Here is a 19,332-nt window from a genome sequence, read left to right as displayed (position 1 = left end):
ATAATTTTAATATAATCAAATAAATAATTGAGCGATCATCCACGAAATTATCCCATTATCCCATATTACACCCTTATTAATGGTTGTAAAATACTGTAGTAAGTTTTCCTTAGAAAATAATAAACAAAAAGTGTATAGAGTTCTTTTTATCATTTTTTGATGTAAAACTCAATGGAATACTCTTTTATCCAAAAAAGAAAATGTTATTTTCCCGAATCGAATCGCTGTTTTCATTTTCAATGTTTATAATCTTCTTCTTTAATATGGATACTGTTATGAATATATTATATTATGGATGTTCATTTAGTACTCCGTTATAAAGAAGCTTCCTGAAGAATCTTATCCATATGGGACTCCGCCGCAAATATGTTTATCTATTTAGTACTTTATTGGAAATAAACCTCCTGAAGAAACTTATCCTTTCGGTACTCCGTTATGGATAAATATTATAAAAGGCGTATGCCCGGGTGTCCTTGAGGCTTATGCCTCACTACAAATTTCGGTACATTTTTTATGCGCCTCGCCCTGAAAACGCCTTTTAAAACACTGATTTAAACAACTACTTCTTCCACCAACTGAACAAAATATGTTCCTGGATTTAATGGGTAAAGAAACTTTGAGACACAAAAGAAAAAGAGAAAAACTAAAACTTAGTTACCTTCATATATACAGTAGTAGAACAATGAACTGAAGATCACTTGCTAATGGTAATAGAGAAGAGAAACCAAATTAAAATAAATTTAAGTACTGATCACTGTCTTTAAGTATCAGGATTAAGTTAAAAACCTTGGGCTATGATCAATAAAACCATCTCCAAACTTCTCTTTGGTTGTATACAAGCTATCCAATATGGTTCACTTAATAAGTTACCTTTTCCTGAAACTATCCTCCAGTATGACTTCTCTTCAGATCAACCACAATCACGCTAATGTTATCACAGCTTTTCCGTCCCAGAGCAAGCCGAGTAAGCAGCGCTGCTGCTGATGCACTTCGGGAAGAATATATAGCTCCTCCGTTATCACCTTCTACCAAAGGACTGAAGCTATGGTCCTCAGCTGGATATTCCTCTCGAAGACACTCACTAGCCACCTCACACGCCATTTCGTTTGATATAACATCCCACAAGCCATCACTGGCAAGAATCAAGCAGTCATCCTCCGCTTCCCTTTTTGTGAACGTAATCTCAGGCTCGGATATAACATATGGCTTTAGATACTTGTCTCCTGTTTGTAGAGAGGAAAAAAGAGAATAGAATTTTTTATTAGTTTTTGAATCTCTATACTAGGATAGCAAATCTTCCCTACAAAAAATAGTGGATAAAGTACACTCTTATTCATAATTAATAGTAGTCAAAAACCACCTAGTTGAATTCTGTCAAGATTATAACATGCCCATGCAAAATACTGGACAAAGTACACTTCATAATGATCAGCAACAGCAAAACCACCTAGCTTAATCCAATTACCTTTTGTCAAAGAAAAAACCACCTAGTTGAATGCCATCAAGGTCACAAAGGTCTCAGGTAACCACCTACTAGACAAGTAATATATTTTGAAACCTCTTACACATATTTACAGTGCAGTGCGATCTGCAACAATTTTAGGCACTCTTGAGACTAAAAGGAAACTCAATTAGTTTGAAGTGTCCCCAAAAGGAGAGAGAGTGAGAGAGAGAGAGAGAGAAACCAATTGTGATTGCACAAGTAACACATTTAGAAACCTCTGCTTGCAGTGGTAATAATACTGAATTACATAAGGGGAAAACATGAAGGTATAGCAACCAATCTATAAGTAAAGGCTTGACCAACTGTTCTACGTAGTACATATTACTAACGGCAAAGATTTTTCACAAATGCAAGAATAGTTAATTCATGTAGCAGTTTAACATGTTAAACTTGACAACCAATCTAGACATCTGGACAAGCTCACAGATCCAACATAACTCTAGAAATATCTTTATGCAGCTTCTTAATGTAAATCAGGTTTTTTTGCATTCGCCAACTTGTGATCTAAGACATTAAGCTAAAAAATTTATTTCATGAAAGGGAAGTGCATTATGAAATGTCAACCATGCCTTTTCATTTAGAAGTAAAATATTCCAGTATTAGTATCCCCAAACAGATACAATTTCATCGAGCATAATAGTTCCTTTTACACTATCACATAACAGAAAACAACACTTGTAAAACAGGCTTTATGCAAATATTGTCGTAAACAATTGAACAATAAAATATATACAAAAAAAAAAAAAAAAAAAAAAAACTGAAGACCGCAATATATTTGTGCTCCATCGTCACACGTAGGGATACAAAAGCCTTAGGTATTTAAAAGCCTGTGAGCAATATCTTATGCCACCAGATCGTCCAGCAAAATTAAATGGTTTCCAAAAATAAAGAAACCACCATTTTCTTAAAATCATGACTACTAGTATGAACATACTTCTTCTGAAATAGACAATGAACGTAGTAGGATAACTAACCTTGAAATGAGCACAGGTGGGAAGGATAACTTGTCTTAGCAAAAGGGAAAATAAATACAATAGGATTTGCACCAGAGTCAGTTGTTTTGTTTTTGAAAAACTTTTGTTCATTACAAGTTTCCATGGTATGGTTCCTGCAGTTTTACATATTACAACTATCCTAACTAGGATGCTCATGCGTTAGAGAGTAGACTAAAAAATTATGTTTGACATCAACGGTAGTCCCTCTAGTAACACAGTTCTGTCAAAGATTCAGCATTAACAAGTACTAAATAATGTTCTGTATCAATCCATTTTCAGCAACATAAATTGCTTTCCTTAAACTATCATTAATCGCACCCAGTTTGACATTCTCTAACCCTAATGGGAAGCCGCCCATCTACTTTGATGCGCAAACGACAACTTCTATGACGTACAACCAATTTGCTCAATTTTATTTCTAATTTGTCGTCTTATGCGTGGCATTAAATATACGGACAAACAGCACTTTGACCTTCTCTAACCCTAATGGGAAGCCGCCCATCTACTTTGATGTGCAAACGACAGCTTCTATGACGTACAACCAATTTGCTCAATTTTTATTTCTAATTTGTCGTCTTATGCGTGGCATTAAATATACGGACAAACAGCACTTTGACAACATGCACATCATCTACAACTACTCAATTTTGTTTCCACTTTGTCGTCTTATCCGTGGCATTAAATTAACGGACAAACAGTTTTTCTTCATGCACTTCATGCAGAATTCTGTAATAAGACCCTAAATGTTAACCTTGATTGGTCTCATTTCTATACCTTAATAAACAGATACAACTCCTCAAATGGATGATAGTTACATTGCCCCAAATTTTGTTTCCACTTTGTCGTCTTATCCGTGGCATTAAATTAACGGACAAACAGTTTTTCTTCATGCCCTAAATGTTAACCTTGATTGGTCTCATTTCTATACCTTAATAAACAGATACAACTCCTCAAATGGATGATAGTTACATTGCCCCAAATTCATATGTTCTCTCTATATCCTCTGTTCTCTAGAACTATTCCATTTCTTCAACAAGAAGCTAGGGCAATAGTGGCATTTCCAGCTGCCATAATTGTTTAACATCATTTATGCTATTCTATAACCTTGACAACAATCTCTGTCTCTCGCCAATCTTTTATTCATGCATGATACATGATATGTTCCTTTAAGTTTTTGTTTGGAAACTAGTTAAGGCTTAGCTCGACTGCTCCACAACATAGGGTTGTACTTATCCCTATGGAGGAGCAAATATTGTTGCCTGAAAAAGGAAGAATTTACCAATCCTAGAAATTAATGTGATACTGTTAACAAAGTGATAATGCGTGTAAGGTGAAAACCAAATGAAGCAGCAGTTCCGATGCCAATTTTCTTAAGTAGGAGTCTACCAAGGCGGGAGTAAGCTTTCGTCATGTGGATATAAGTAATATTTCACATGAGCATTGTAATGATTTATTTGCATAGAAAAAACAGGATCTTTCATTATCAGAAAAAGGATTTTCTAAACGAGAAATATTACCTATTGCCCTAGACATGGCAAGAATTCCTTGAACCCGTGGCCCATTTGCAAAAACAACTCGGCCTCCAGACGCTTCTATTCTGGCTCGTTCATCGCGTCTATCTGGCTGCAGCCAAATAAGTTAACTTTTCATGAGGACAAATCATTTTCTTCAGGTAGTGGAGTTGACATAAATTTGAGTATTCCCCTTTAGTAAAATTTAGAGCTTCAAACAATAGAAAATACATACAGCATATCATTTACAAATCTATCTGCACTCAACTATCAATTGAATAGAATCCCTCAAATCACAGACATAGCTCTCTCAATAAATTACTCTGCTTAGTTTACACAGACCATTGTGGCATGATTTGTGAGTAAAAGACCAACAAAAAAGTAATACAGATGTATTAGCAGTTAAGGAAAGCGTGGAATGTTACTTCAATAATTTAACATATAAGGGAATATGTAGTGCAAATGTGTGCCTTAATATGTTAATTGGCTTTTTAGCTTGACATATGAGTACTTAAAAGTCCCAAAATGAGTTACTGCATCTTTGAACACATATAGACATATCCAATGTAAATGTGCACTGATATTTGAATTCACATATATGAATGTGTACTCGGAGGAAAAGCCAGTGGAAAAAAAGTACACAAAACAAGAAAGGAAAAGCAGTTGAAGAGTTTTTCTATTTCATTCAGTTTTTCTTTTTTTAAAATCAAAATAATTTTTTTAATTAATAAACACCGAGATGGTGTTAAGTAAACAAAAGCATTGAATACAAATATGCATCAAACCTACGAAAATCAAGAAATCTGTCTACACATGAGAGATTTTTGTTTCATTCTTATGAGAGTACTACTGCTGAAATTTCTATAAGCAACATTGTAGTTTTCCCTCTCCAATCAAAAAGGTGAGCCACGATATAGATTAACGATGAGGGAAGCATCATATTGAACTGAAGAAAGAAAGAGCAAACAACCAACTGCAGTAGCAGAATTTCAGCTTTCTCTTCTGAGCCAATTCAAGCAGGGAACTAACCTAATTGTTCAAGTATGATAGCAGTTCATTAATACCCTACTTGAATACATACATAGTATTATAGATTTTTAACATTAATTAGTGATTAATGATCTTTACAAGTAAATTTACAAAATATGTTTCTACAACATATGGTAACATAAAATGGAAGGAAGTTGAAAATATGGTGCAATACAGAGAAAATTATGAAACTGAGATTTTGATACTGGCGAGGATTTATAATGTTCAATAAGAATGTTATCACTCAAAATTACAACTGTTGACGTGAAATCTAGCTCTATTGGATGATGAATTCTTTGTTCTTTAAAAATATCATTAGAATCAGTTATCGAAAATAATTTCTTATAAGCTTCAATGAAGTAGTCTGTGCCAAAAAAAAATAAAATTAACTATTTTGAACGTTTGCTTTCAAATAAGATTTGGCAACACGAAACATGTTATTTAAACAATTTTGACTTCAGAGTCAAAACATGGTCCCAACCCTAGAAGGGGATGCATACCTTATGATCAGAAGAAAGGGGGATGGGCTTTCCACCGCGGCTAAGGACGGCGCGTGAGTCACCACAGTTGGCTACTATTATAGTTTCTTCCGTCAAAACTGCAACCACGGCGGTGGAGCCGACCAGGCCGAAGGTGTCGCGTGGGCAGCCGCATTGGTAGCCAACACTTCCACAGTCGCCGCATGTGGTTGAAGCCATCTCGTCAATTCTCAGGAAACAACTCCTCAGCACGCTTTTCCATGCTTCCTCCGTCCTCTGCGCTTCCAGTTGTTGTGTTCCACTTCCACGGGAACTGCTGCTACCGCTCATATCTGTATTAATGTTGTCCCCCACGCGCGCCAGCTCTTCTTGTAGTAGCACGTGCATCCTTTCGCTACACAGTGCAGCTACCTGCATCACCAATTATTTTAAGCTACATACGCTACTGAAAAAACAATCTTTAATTTTACTTCTTAAATAATTAAAAATTCCCTATTCGCCTCACTTCTTTAATATTGGGATGATCATTTCCTTATTTCTTTATTTTACTTTACGCGATTGTTAATACCGTATATAACTAAATCCCAACAATTATAATTAAGTACAGAATGTCATTTTCATTTTAGTTTTATTAAGAGTCAACTTTGACATTTCTGAATTTGTTTAAAAAAAGAAAGTTACAGAATTTTTGAGATGATAGTATTAAATAGCTAGATTAAAAATAATTAATTTAGTTTAGTGGTGAAATTGATCAATTTGACTATATAGTTTATCAAACAAAAGGAATGGGTGAATGATAAGAAGGTACAGAAAACGGTAAGGGGGGTTTTACATGACGTCCACCATGTCCATCGTAAATAGCAAAGAAATCAACTGGTCGCCGGTTGTTGATCTCCGGCGAGCAAAGATTAGGTTTAATTGAAGTTGTATCTTCCATTGCACGCCGTCTTCCCGTTATAGAAATTACTCCAACAACCGGACCGCTTGCTGGTATATGACTAGCCTCGGTAGAAGGCTCCGTCGATGTTGACGAAGGATCAGTCATCTCTACTCCCCTACCTATGCCCAAAGCTTCTGAGATGTTGTACAATAAGCTCCTACGCTGAAATGACAAGGAAGAACTAGTAGTAGCAGATCGTAAAACCTTGGCCTGCAGCCTTCTTATTCGAATTCTGCGGCGGCGTTTTCTCCTGCATTTCTCGGGAGAATCGCCATTTACTTTGCTGAGCATCCCAGTTGTGTAACCGCTACTGCCGTTACGGAGTGGCATTTATAGGAGGCGTGTGGAGAATGGCCAAACACTCTGTAGCTAGCTATCTGTCATCAGTGGGAGAACTCGTTAAGTACAAGGAATGACCAAAACGTATGATACATGTGTATATACGTGTAAGTATATATGTCTGCATGCTGTACTTGTTTGGTTGCATCTCTCTACTTCTATCTCCGGTTAATGTAGAAAAAGACGATGGAAGGAGGAGGGGTTTGTGGAACTTGACTACTACAGTAACCGAAAGGTTTTCTTCTCTAACGTGGAAACAAGCCGAGGCTACCACTTTGAGCCACGCCAGTGACACGTCTTTCTAAACTGACGTTTCCTTTTCAACTAGTATTCTAAAGGTTTGTCAGATTTCTAATTAGCGCGAGATGAATGATTTTATCGCATGCATTCAAGTTTAAAACGTGAAGGGCAGGGAAGTCGATAAAATTATACTTATAGATTCTTTGAAGGTGTAGTCTTTCCCAAATCCTACATAAACACGGGAATTTGGTATATCGTACTACCCATTCAAGCTAAAAACGTGTCCAAAATCTCGTGACAAGTGGGCCAGATCAGACGAACTCAACATTAGAACCCTTGTCAAAATTTGGCCCACTACAAAAACTTTCACCGAACTGAGAAATCGGTCCCGGGTTATACTTTGCTGAGTTTCTGGAAATGAGAGAGAGATTATCCACGTAGTAAGGGATGACGGGAACCAGCGCCGCTTTGAAGAAAGATCCGCTGACAACTTTCCGCATAGCATAGATTTTGGAAGATCCGCTTCCTCCTTATTAAAGTATTCTCTCTGCTATTTTAATATACCGCATAATTTAATACTTTCATTTCTTACATATTACGTAGTACTAAATAGCGGCGGATTTACATTAGCTGAAACGGTGTTACACGGTTTCGTCGAAAACTTTAACAAATTATATGTATAAAAATAATATTTAAACAGTAAAACTATATTACTTTACTTTACTACTACTATTATAGAAGTGGCCAACGAGAGGAGCTTGGAGTCGTAGGGCAGTTTAGGAAATTGGGGGTTTTGGTACATCGTGTCTTTCCAGTTTCAAACGTTCATGCAATTGCTTTGTTTTTTCTCCTTCTTAGCTTACTCTTTGGTTGCCACAGTATATTTGATAGCTGCCAAATAGATCTCATAGCAAACAAAGGAGGTACTTATTCACACTTAGAAATGCAAGGAGCTAGGTGCTGGTTTAGATAATTGGTCACTCCAAAATATTTTAAATCGGTACATATCTTAGCAGGATACTCATGAGGGGATAAATATATGACCATTATTAGTTGTAAATAATAAAGAATAATTTATATATCACTACTAACAAAAATCTTTATATATGGGATTACAAATAATATTCATGAATTCGCAGGATTACAAATAATCTTTATTGAATTTTAGTGATTTTCACTTGCTTAAGAGAACAATAATATCTTAATTTATTACCTTGCATTACCTCGTGTGTTTACATAAATTAGGTTACAATGGAGCTTTTTCTGAAAATTCATGGAATGCTGCTAATAGTGAATCTCTGTTTGTCCCTGATTTTGCCACTTACAACATTACCTATGCATGTACAGTTTATTAAATTGAATTTAATGTACTCTGGGGATTTATTTCAACACCCAAAAAGGACATAAAAGTGACAGTTTTAGGAAAAATTTATAGTTACACGTACGCCCACTTTCATTCTTGCGTAAAGGGATTTTTACACGAATAGTCTGTCATATTCATTGTTTACTACTTTCTCTAGCTGTATACATATATTATACATTAATTATACATAATTATACACATAATATATACATTATGTATATATTATACTTTCACTGGTTGTTTTTAGTTTAAGCAGTTGGGTGGTCGATTATTTGGGTTAATTTATTGTTAAAGTAACAGTTGCAACGAACCCACTTTGTAATATCCGTTGGGAAGCCAAATTTATGAATTGGACCTGATTTAAATGCTTACTAAAAATTTAATCTTTGTAGAAAATTAATTTTGATCAAATATAATTTATTCAAACTTGTTATTTCTCGACTGAAGAATAAATTGTCCTAAAGGTGAATCATATATTATGTTACTCTAAGTAATTTTTAAAGACTATAGGTGTAAAAAAGTTTTAAATTTGTATATACTGCTTTGTTGAAGTATTCTAAAGTCTAAATCACATAAAACAATCAGCTTGCTTATTCTATGAGACTAATATTTAGCTTGAGATAATTACTGAGATTTTCTCATGAAATCAGAAATAAATAATTGATAGTTAGACAAAAGTTGTGTTGCAAACTGTAATTACTCAATTACAGTAGTTGCACAACATAAAAATCTCTTTTTTATAAATAAGAAGGAAAAAAAGAAAAGAAAAATAAAACTACACCCCATGATTTAGCATAGAGTTATTGGGTCGTGCTCAGTACGGACTATCTCTAACTAGTATAAAAATAAATGGAGGATACCACTTGATGAACATGTTCCTTTGGTCCAGCGAGAAAGATGCTAAGTACTGTCTGACCCAAAAAAAAATAGATCTAGGTTTTATACAATTAGATTTGTTGAAAAATAGAGTTAATCTTAGTCGATATTAATATTCAATGACAAATCTAGCACTTTACGGCGAGTATTTGGTGTATAGCAATAAATAAGGCGATGCGAGATAGTAATGAACAATAAAGATTCCAAAATATAAATGAGAGTAATAAATAACAATAAATAACTTTCAAATAGTAAGAGATATATAAAGACAACCCGACAAAGGTGAGATTCTTGGGTGTCTTTCTGACAATGATAGATGATAATGAGCAACCTTATATTCCAATCCTTCTTGGATCGGGAGAGAAGGATAAAAGAAAGAAAGTGTAAGGTCAAGTTTTGTTTCTATTCGATAAAGTGAGAATCTTGTAGAGTGAATGTTAATAAAATTCTTTACAAAAGGTCCAATCCCCTCTCTGATCTACATCTTTTTCTATTTATAAGGATACATGTGCTACAAAACCCTACATAGTACAATAGAAGGGAATATCCATGAGAATATTCTCTAGAGAGTCTAAATCCTAAGATTGGTCATCACTTCGTACTGAAGATGGGTGCTTGTCCTCACCCTCATCTTCTGCCAAGCCATTTCGATCTCGACATCGCTTTATCTTTCACATCTTACCCCGACCTTTTGGAGTCATGTCAACACATCACAGCCATCGAAGGCTTCATTACCGTTGACCAGGTTAAATACATAAAGCGAGGTTTTCGCCCATACAAGTACATATTATTAGATTATTAGAGATAGGTGATAGGATCGAGTCCTCACTAGTGTAACTTACCTTCTTTTTTCCTTTTAGCAAAATACTCAATATATCAATTTTGCTAAGTACTGTCATCTTTACTTTTTTTTTTATTTTTTATTTGAAGCCATCACCTTCAAGCTAAAACCTTTGGCAAGGTTTAGCTTTTTTTATTTATTCCATTCTCTTTTTTTTGTAATATTTATCCTTTTTTTATTATTCTTTTTTAAAGTTAATGACAATTATATTAATGCATTTAACTGTCTTTTTATTTATACGATCTTCTTATAGATGCGGATCCAGGATTTTGGCAGGATGGGTGCACTATTAAGAAGAGGTGGATCCATAATATAAATTTTACGGGTTCAACCTTTAGTTCTTACGATTGCGTACTCATTGCACTTTTGGAATTATAAGTTCAATTTTTCTTAAATAGTAATTTTCTTACATCTATATCTATTTTTCATGTTGAAAATATTGAGATCATTCATTTAAATATGACACCGCTTGCAAAAAAGTCTTGCATGCCCCCACTGGTACTAAGTACTAACTGAATGAATGTATGAGAAAATATTAAAATAATTCAAACCAGATATTAGATGAATTGCCTTTCGTACTTGAAGTATTAGTATTAATTATTATAATTAAGAGATAGAAATTTACGTGTAAATACATATCATGCATTCTATTAATTTCATAATGGGCGAAAGCTTTTTTCTAAACGGAACAAACAGACAAACAAACACAACTAGGCATTTATTCGAACTAAACTATTACCTAATATATAATGGTGAAAAAGGAAAACGGTTGCTAGTTGAGAAAATTGAATGCTTTAGGTTTAGTTACCCAAACATTTAAAAATTTGATACTCGCCTCGTTAGTCTAGTTTTCACTTGTTATTTAATTATAACGGTAGTTCGGTGCATAAAATATTTCGCATTCACGTAGTGTTTGAAAAGGACCATACCCTAAAGAGGGTGATTTAGTTAGTCTACCCTAATACAAGTATTAGTTAATACTTTCATGACTTAAACACGTGACCTATAAGTTACACAGAAATAACTTTATCATTGTTCCAAAGCTCCCCTTCAAATTAACTAAAGGGCCAAATTTATGCTTCAAATTAATCTTTGAGATAATTACTTTCTCCTCAAATCTTCGACAAAATATAAGTATATAATAACAGTTCTAAGTTAAATATACACAGTGATAGACAACATTTTTTGCATTATCATATTACTTAAAAGAATGAAATTATCAGTGATAAGCATGTCTATTAAGTACTCCACTTAATTAGAAATTAAACATATATTGAAAGTGTACTTTTTTTGGGGTACATATAGTGTACTAAACTAACCTTATACTCTTCATGTTTTAGTTTATATGAACTTTTCCCGGGTATGAGGATCAGTTTATTTCAATTTTTTTTTTTAAAAAATAATATCGATATACTTAGAAATTACATAAGAAGTTTTATAAGTCACAGTCGGAGACAGGTCAGGGGCCGGCAGGCACGCCCTCGACTTCTTAAGTTTGGGAGTTGTGCCGGACCAATGCTACGAGCTTCCAGAAACCAATGAAATTTTTGTAAAGTTGATCATTAAGAGTGTTACGATTCATTCGATTGGCAGGTCCAATCGATTCATAGCCTCTCGAGCACAACCCATATTCATGCAAGAATTGGTGATTGAGGATCCATAATGAGTAATAATTCAAAATATTTAAAAAGTATTTGCAAAAAAAAGTAGTATAATTTAGATCCTACGGCTAATTAAAAAAAAGGATCCTACTATAATCAGATTCGATTAAGACCTGAAAATCGTAGCACCTCGGTACTTTTGACTTGTTAACCAGTAGAAAGCATTCATTGGATACCCCTTCATTCCAAATATTTAGCAGCATGGACTTAAATTTTAATCAAAATGGGATATTCATTGTCAGCAACCAGGATTTGATAAGGATATATGTTTATCGTATGCCTATACAGTTTTACATTTCTCAGTTGGTAAACAGTTATGTAAAGCGCAGTTGAATGGAGGGATTACGCCATATGTACCTCAAAGTTGAAAATTTTCACAAAATTTGCATATATTTTGAACATGATGCTAGTATTTGGAGTTTTGCAAAATGCGCCACTCAAAAAACATAGCCACCATTCGACTTCTGTAGCTGTAATTATATTGTCTGCTAAATGATGTTAACAAGCTTAACCGATACACCGAAAATTAAAAATGTCTCATTACAATCAATCAAGATTATATTTCCTCTCTAATCTAACAATGAGAAATTATATTTTCATGTAATTTTCAGATCGTGTATTTTTTTCATACAGTACCATTAAAGAAATTATGGGTTGCCATTCCTCAAGAAACCTTATTCATATAGTAAGCACGGCTTTGGATTTTGGATACTGAAATAATGAAATCCAACCTATTTTTGGGTTAGCCTTTTACTGCATTTCAAACCCAAATTTCCGTTTAAGCTTGGTGCCCACGAGGCTACTTTTCCATATATAGCAATACAAAATCAGCGGAAACTGAAGTAATTTTAATAAGATTCTCACACATGAAACTAGGACTAGCATAGTTTACCTGGTCCAATAGATTGTCACTGAGATCCTGTGGTCTAAGGGTTAATTCTACATCTACGAGTAAGAAAGGAAGAATCTCAGTATATATAAATTCTCTCTCCCGTGATCCAAGTGGACGTAGAGGTTAATTATAAAAAATGGCGTTTTCTATCACATCATTCATCATCTAGAAGACCACTTGCTCATAGAAAAAGAAGAGAAGAACCAAATAGAAGTCATTTAAGCACTGATCACTGTCTTATAAGCTCGGTAAAAAAAACAACTTAAGAAATGGTTAATAAACCATCTCTAAATGTTCCCCTTGGTTGGATATACTATCCAATACGTTCAATTCAAGAAGTTACCTTCTGCTGAAACTATCGTCCAGCATAATTTCTCTTCAGATCAACCACAATTACACTGATGTTATCATAACTATTGCGGCCCAGAGCAAGCCGAGTAAGCAACGCTGCTGCTGATGCACTTTGGGAAGAAAATATTGCTCCTTCGCCATCACCTTCGACCCAAGGCCTGAAACTATGGTTCCCAGAAGGATTTTCTTCTCGAAGACACTCTCTAGCCACCTCGCACGCCATTTCAGTTGATATGACGTCCCACAATCCATCACTGGCAAGAATCAAGCACTCATCCTCTGGTTCCCTTTTTGTGAAGGTGATCTCAGGCTCGGATGTGACATATGGCTTTAGATACGTGTCTCCTGTTTGCAATGAGAAATAAAAGAAGGAATATTCATTACTCAGTATTTAGTCTCTATCCTGATAAGTAGTATGTCAATAATGAACTAGCACATAAACCATACAACTACACTAACAGAAAAATTATCTAATTGAATGTCATCAAGGTTACAAATATCTTGGTTAATATTCAATTGTCACAAGCCAAGTAACATAATTGGAACCCGTCAAATATGTTACAAAGCAATTGACGAATCTGCAAAGTTTAGCTATTCTATAATCAGAAAAATGAACTACTCTAAACAATGTGTGTATGAGAGGGGGGGGAGGGGGGATAGCATTCAACTGTGACTAGAGAAGTAACACATTTAGAAAGCTATACTGGGAGAGTAATGTGCAACAATTCTGGTGGATAACAGTAACAGAGCCAATCTGAAAAGATCCAGACATTTCAGATAAGCTCATCAATCTGATATACTTCCACAAGGGTAAGGATACAGATCCACATTACCGGAAAAATGTGAAGCAGGTCCTGAAGAAATAATGAAATGCAACTTCTCATGTAGATCGGGTCATTTTGCATTCTCCAACTATTATGTCTATGAGACTAATAAAAAGTTAATGAAAGGAAAAATGGTTTGTGCAATACCGACGATGCATCTTACTATTTAGACCTCAACCATTCCAATTATAGTATCCCCTACCAGATGCAATTTAACTAATGATTATAGGTCCTGTTCCACTATCATATGACAAAAGCTATTTTTTTTTTGACAAGGTAAGTTTTTATTGATATACAGTACTAAGATAGTACTGTTAGGAAATTAGAAAAAACCTTACTTGTTTTGCATTACAGACTCATAGCATTCAACCACTACACCTCTGTACAAGTTTTATGCAAATATTGTTAGAAAACAATTAAGAAATAAAAGAAAAGAACAGAGAAAGGAAGCGTCAAATAATCAGCATACCTCCTTGGGAAAAAGTCAATGGGTGGAAAGAATGACAAACCTTAGCATATGAAAACATCATTAGCAATAAAATCAGTCTTTTAGTCGTTGAAGATGACTTTGTTTCTTTACAACTTCCCCTGCTATTATTGGTGGGGTTTTACATATTACAACATCCTAACAAGGCGATAATGCAATGGAAAGTAGACTAAAGAATTAGGTTATATCACTATTATACCCCTCTAGTAAAACTATCCCGTCAAAGATACAGCATTGACGAGCATCAAAGAAAGAGGTATACATCCATTTATGGCAACATAAGTTATCTTCCTGAGCCATGCACTTACCTTACCGGGAAACCGCTGATCAACGCATAAATGGCAACTTGAAAGATGTCAAACCAAACTTACTGAATTTTGTTTCTGCTTTGTCGTCTTATAAGCGGCATTTAATGAGCAGACGAACAGCATCCTGCCTACATGCACACCATGCACATTCCAACGTAAAACCCTAAGTATGGAACGTGCTATAAACCTTGATCGGTCTCTATTTTATACCATAGAAAAGATACAGACCCTAAAATGGATGACAGTTACAGTGCCTGGGAATTCATTTAATCTGTACATCCTCTTTTCACTAGAACTAATCAATTTCTTCCGCAAGAAGCTAGGATGAGAAGACAATTTTAACTTCCGTAATAGTGGTTTAGCTCCACTATGCACGGCCATTAATTGATAATAATCAGTGTTCTTTGTCTCCAATCTTCTTGTTCAGGCATGACACAAGATATGTGCCCTTAATTGTAGGTTAGAAACCAGTTAAGGCTTTTCTTAGCTCAACTGCTACTCATCATAGGGTTGCAGTTGTTCTTATAGAGGAGTAAATATTGCTATCTTAAGAAGAATTGTACCTGCCAATACTAGAGGCAATCTGCATTCCAACCCTTGAAATTAATTGGGGGGGGGGGGGGGGGTAAAGCTACAGTTTTTTATGCCAATTTCCTTAGACTGAAGCACAAATCTAGGGAGACAAGATTAAGCTTTAATTGTATGGAAACAAGTATATTTAAATTGATAACTGCATAGAGAAACAGGTTACTGCAAATGGAAAAACAAGTTACCTATTGCCCTAGACATGGCCAGAATTCCTTGAACTCGTGGACAATCTGCAAAAAGAACTCGGCCTCCACATGCCTCTATTCTAGCACGCTCGTCTTGTCTGTCCGGCTGCAGCAGAAAATCAACTTACTTTTAGTGAGGAAAATCATTATTTACATGGTATTATAAAATGTTCTCTATGTCTATCACTGAAGCTAAAAATAATTGGCTACTCCACACCTACGTTTGGAACTTCAACACGAGAATACAAGCAGTAAATCCGACATGCTCAACCATCAACTAAGAAACCTCTAATTACATTTACAGCTCTTGTTACATGCTCTGCTTAGTTGCACTACCTATTTAGCGTGCTCTAAGATTAAAAGACCAAACAAGAACGTAGATTTGAGTACTTAAGAGGAATAAGGCATGTTATACTTATATAATTGAACATTTACAACAATATGCAGCACTAAAGCACATCTGTGACTATGCACTTTAGCTTGATTTATGAGTACTTGAAAGGACAAAAATGAGTTGTACTTAAATGATCCGAGTAATTCAATGTAATGTGCATTGAAATAATGTGATATATGACTTCACATATAAAAGTACTTTTAGAGAAAGGTGCATAAGGGGTAGGCAAAAGAAAGAAAGGACAAGCAGTTGGAGTTTTTGTTTATTCCATTCTTAAAAAGTCTTAATATGCATTTACTGATTTAAGAAAAATCATAATATGCGATTGGCTTGATTTATGAGAACTTAAGAGTACCACGATGAGTTGTACGCTTAAGTTTTGAACAATTGTATTCTATGTGTGTGCATTAATAAAATGTGATATATGAGTGTTATTCAGAGAGAAAGAAGTATGCAAAAGAAAGAAAGGACAGTTAAAGAGTTTTTTAATTTCATTCTTATGAGAGTGCAGTAAAATCATAGTTTTCTCTACGCACATAAAAAAGGTGAGCCACCATACAGATGAACGGAGTGGAAATAATACTAGCTGTTTGCTATGTCCAGAAAGAGGAAAGAAAGAAGAAATGAGATGTTAACTGAAGAGAAGAATACTAATAAGTAACAAAATATAGTAGCAGCTCTACTTACAATCACGTTCTCTTTAATTTGAAAGAATACAGGCTGGGCACTAACCTAATGGGTTAAGTGTGAGCGTGTGACAGAAATTCATTTTTAGATGCATTAGCAGTAACCTCAATAAATTCCAATAAGTAGAAGTAACCTCAATTAACGTATATATGGTAATACAGAGTGGGGAAGTTGTAAATAAAATGATGACTCGATATGTGATATAATGAGGCGAATGTAGCCTTTTGTTCACCCATAATTTTTTATACCGAATATAGATATATGTATCTAAAACCCTACAAAATCTCAAAAAATATTAGATGTAAACTCATAATTATAACAGTAAAATGAGTTTAGTAATAAAAATTCAAGAATTAAAACCATTATGTTTAAATCATGAATTTGCCTGTGATATGATACTATAATCAAAGAGCACAGATTTACAATTTAGAAGGAGAACTATTACCCCCAAAATATATATACTCCTGTTGACGTGACACCTAGCTCAATTAAATATGTTTTACCTTGCTATACAAGGGTCAAGGGAGCTTCTTTCTCGTTTATATTATAAAAAAACATGTTAGAGAATATTTAATAAATTCTTAATTAAAAACTTCAACGAAGTACAATTTAAAGCGTATAAAATTAAAGGTTCATGTACTTTGACAGCCCGTGGCCCTGGTGCTGACATTTTAGGTTCAGAATAATTTCCTATCATGTGCGAGCTGAAACATTTTAAAATACTCTTAAGTTCTGCCCTATGAAATGAGACGTAATATAGTAATACCTTATGATCAAAAGAAAGAGGGATGGCCCTTCCACCACGGCTAAGGACGGCGCGTGAGTCACCACAGTTGGCTACTATTATAGTTTCCTCCGTCACGACTGCCATCACAGCGGTGGAGCCCGCCATTCCCAAGGTGTTGGGTGGGCAGCCGCATGGGGTACCCATACCACACTCGCAGCAAGTGAATGAAGCCATCTCGTCTATCCTATGGAAACATCGCCGCAGCACTCTTTTCCATGCCTCCGTAACCTTCTGCCTTTCCAATCGTTCTCGTCTTCCCCGGCGAGAGCCGCCGCCGCTCATGTCTACGGTTGTTCGCACCACCATTAGCTCTTCTTGTAGTATCAAGTACATCCTATCTCTACACAGCGCAGCTGCCTGCATCAACAATTATTGTTAGCACGTTAATCTTTAATTTATTTCTTAAAAAAAAATATTCCTTATTCGCTTCACTTCTTTAAAGTTGGAACAATCATTTCTTTATTTTATTGTTTTCACGTTTCTTTATTTTAACTTACTTTACAAGATTGTTTATTCCGTATATTCTTTCTATAGAAAAAGGATTTTTTTTAAGAGGCCTAACTAAGTCCCAACAATTACTAGCACGGTCTGTTACTTTTGGGTAATCAAGAGTCAAACTTGAACATTTATGAATTTTGTTTAAATAACATGAGTACTAGTTTTCTTAACAAATAATCTAGTTTAGTATTGAAATCGGTCAATTTGACTTTGAAAATTATTCAAAATGATCAAAGAAGAAAAGTGAATGATAAAACAGTAGGGGGTGGGGTTTACATGAGGTCCACCATGTCCATCGTAAACAGCAAAGAAATCAATGGGTCGGCCGCGACTGAGATTGGGCGAGCAAAGATTAGGCGTAACTGAAATCGCATCTTCCATTGAACACTGCCTTCCAGGTATAGAAATTGCTCCAACCACCGGCGCAGGCGCTACTGGCGCGTTAGATGACGCTCCCGATGTTGACGAATTAGGATCAGCCATCTCTACCAAACTGATTCCCACACCGTCTTTGGGCCAAAGCGTCTCAGATTTCTTACAAGAAGATGACTAGGAAGAATTAATCAGCAGAGGATAAAACCTTCGCCTGCATTTCTCGAGGGAATCGCCATCGACTTCGCTGACAATCCCAGATGTGTAACCGTTACAGAGAGACAATAGCATTTATAGGAGGCGTGTGGAAAACAACTCTTACTCAGTGTGTAGTGTACAGTATTTTTGTAATCTGTGGCAGGATTGACCCGAAACGTATGATACATGTGTGTATACGTGTAAGTATATATCTGCATTTTGTTTGTTTGCATCTGTAATCTGATTTGTCTATCTAATAAATCTCCAGTTCATAACCAAAAAAAAAAAAAAGGGTGATGAGGCGGAGAATGGTTTTGAAATGGCAGTGAGTGAGGGCGAAGGAGGTTAGGGTTTGGTGCTATTTTTCTCGTGTGGAAACAAGATGCAGCTGAGTCACGAAAATGACACGTCTATAAAATGACGTTTCACTTTTCAACTAGTTTTCTCTACCTAGTCAAATTTCTCTCCTTAGCACGATATGAGTTAATTTCTCGTCTTGAGACGTGTCCAAAATCTCTTGACATGTGGGCCTCAATTCCGAATGTTGTCAGGGTGGGACCCACTCACAAGGTGGTTTGTAAGAACCGATCTTTGTCGAATGTTCTTAAAATTAGCGGTATTTATAAAATGGCCTCGGATCCGCATACAACTCTTCACGGTTTTTTTTTTGTCCGATTATATTGTTTATCGAAATCTATCTGATTGTCATATTTTTACTTTTTAAAATTTATTTATTGGATTGGTAGACTTGATACTATTATTATTTTATCTATCTATTCGATTATTCATCAAAATTTGTCCGATTGACATACTTTTACTCTTAAGGGATTTCTTTACCGGATGATAGAATTGATGCTATATTTACTCTACCTATCTGTTAAGTTATTTTTCAAAATCTATTCGATTTGTATAATTTTTCTTGGTTGTTTTAACAAAGTGTTCTTTGACTTTGCAATTTCAATTTCGTTCAAATCACTCAAAAT

At 35.1% G+C, this 19,332-nt stretch overlaps 2 protein-coding genes across 2 annotated transcripts; both read right to left on the bottom strand.

Moving 5' to 3' along the window:
• Window positions 1-638: 638 nt before the first annotated feature.
• Window positions 639-7,091, bottom strand: LOC104088895 (probable protein phosphatase 2C 75). The gene is made up of 4 exons (XM_009593655.4): window positions 6,351-7,091; window positions 5,540-5,929; window positions 4,017-4,122; window positions 639-1,223 (listed from the first exon to the last, which is right to left on the bottom strand). Exons 1-4 carry the CDS (start codon window positions 6,786-6,788, stop codon window positions 883-885), a joined length of 1,275 nt encoding a protein of 424 aa, XP_009591950.1. The 5' UTR covers window positions 6,789-7,091; the 3' UTR covers window positions 639-882.
• A 5,780-nt stretch (window positions 7,092-12,871) lies between these two features.
• LOC104088894 (probable protein phosphatase 2C 75) lies at window positions 12,872-18,710 on the bottom strand. Its single transcript, XM_009593654.4, has 4 exons — window positions 18,056-18,710; window positions 17,261-17,638; window positions 15,414-15,519; window positions 12,872-13,366 (listed from the first exon to the last, which is right to left on the bottom strand). Exons 1-4 carry the CDS (start codon window positions 18,260-18,262, stop codon window positions 13,026-13,028), a joined length of 1,032 nt encoding a protein of 343 aa, XP_009591949.1. The 5' UTR covers window positions 18,263-18,710; the 3' UTR covers window positions 12,872-13,025.
• Window positions 18,711-19,332: the final 622 nt, after the last annotated feature.

This window comes from Nicotiana tomentosiformis, chromosome 3 (genome assembly GCF_000390325.3).
Source record: "Nicotiana tomentosiformis chromosome 3, ASM39032v3, whole genome shotgun sequence".
Lineage (NCBI taxonomy): Eukaryota > Viridiplantae > Streptophyta > Magnoliopsida > Solanales > Solanaceae > Nicotiana > Nicotiana tomentosiformis.
The sequence above is the reverse complement of the archived record's forward strand: the minus strand, read 5'-3'. Positions and strand labels throughout refer to the sequence as shown.

Excerpts from the sequence above, each read along its gene's own strand:
- LOC104088894 (XM_009593654.4), bottom strand. The coding sequence starts at position 18,262 with ATGGCTGATCCTAATTCGTCAACATCGGGAGCGTCATCTAACGCGCCA. Across the intron at positions 17,639-18,055 it reads ATGGACATGGTGGACCTCAT|GCAGCTGCGCTGTGTAGAGA; the intron begins GTAAACCCCACC and ends TTGTTGATGCAG. Across the intron at positions 13,367-15,413 it reads GGCCATGTCTAGGGCAATAG|GAGACACGTATCTAAAGCCA; the intron begins GTAACTTGTTTT and ends CATTGCAAACAG.
- LOC104088895 (XM_009593655.4), bottom strand. The coding sequence starts at position 6,788 with ATGCCACTCCGTAACGGCAGTAGCGGTTACACAACTGGGATGCTCAGC. Across the intron at positions 4,123-5,539 it reads CCCTTTCTTCTGATCATAAG|CCAGATAGACGCGATGAACG; the intron begins GTATGCATCCCC and ends ATTTGGCTGCAG. Across the intron at positions 1,224-4,016 it reads TGCCATGTCTAGGGCAATAG|GAGACAAGTATCTAAAGCCA; the intron begins GTAATATTTCTC and ends CTCTACAAACAG.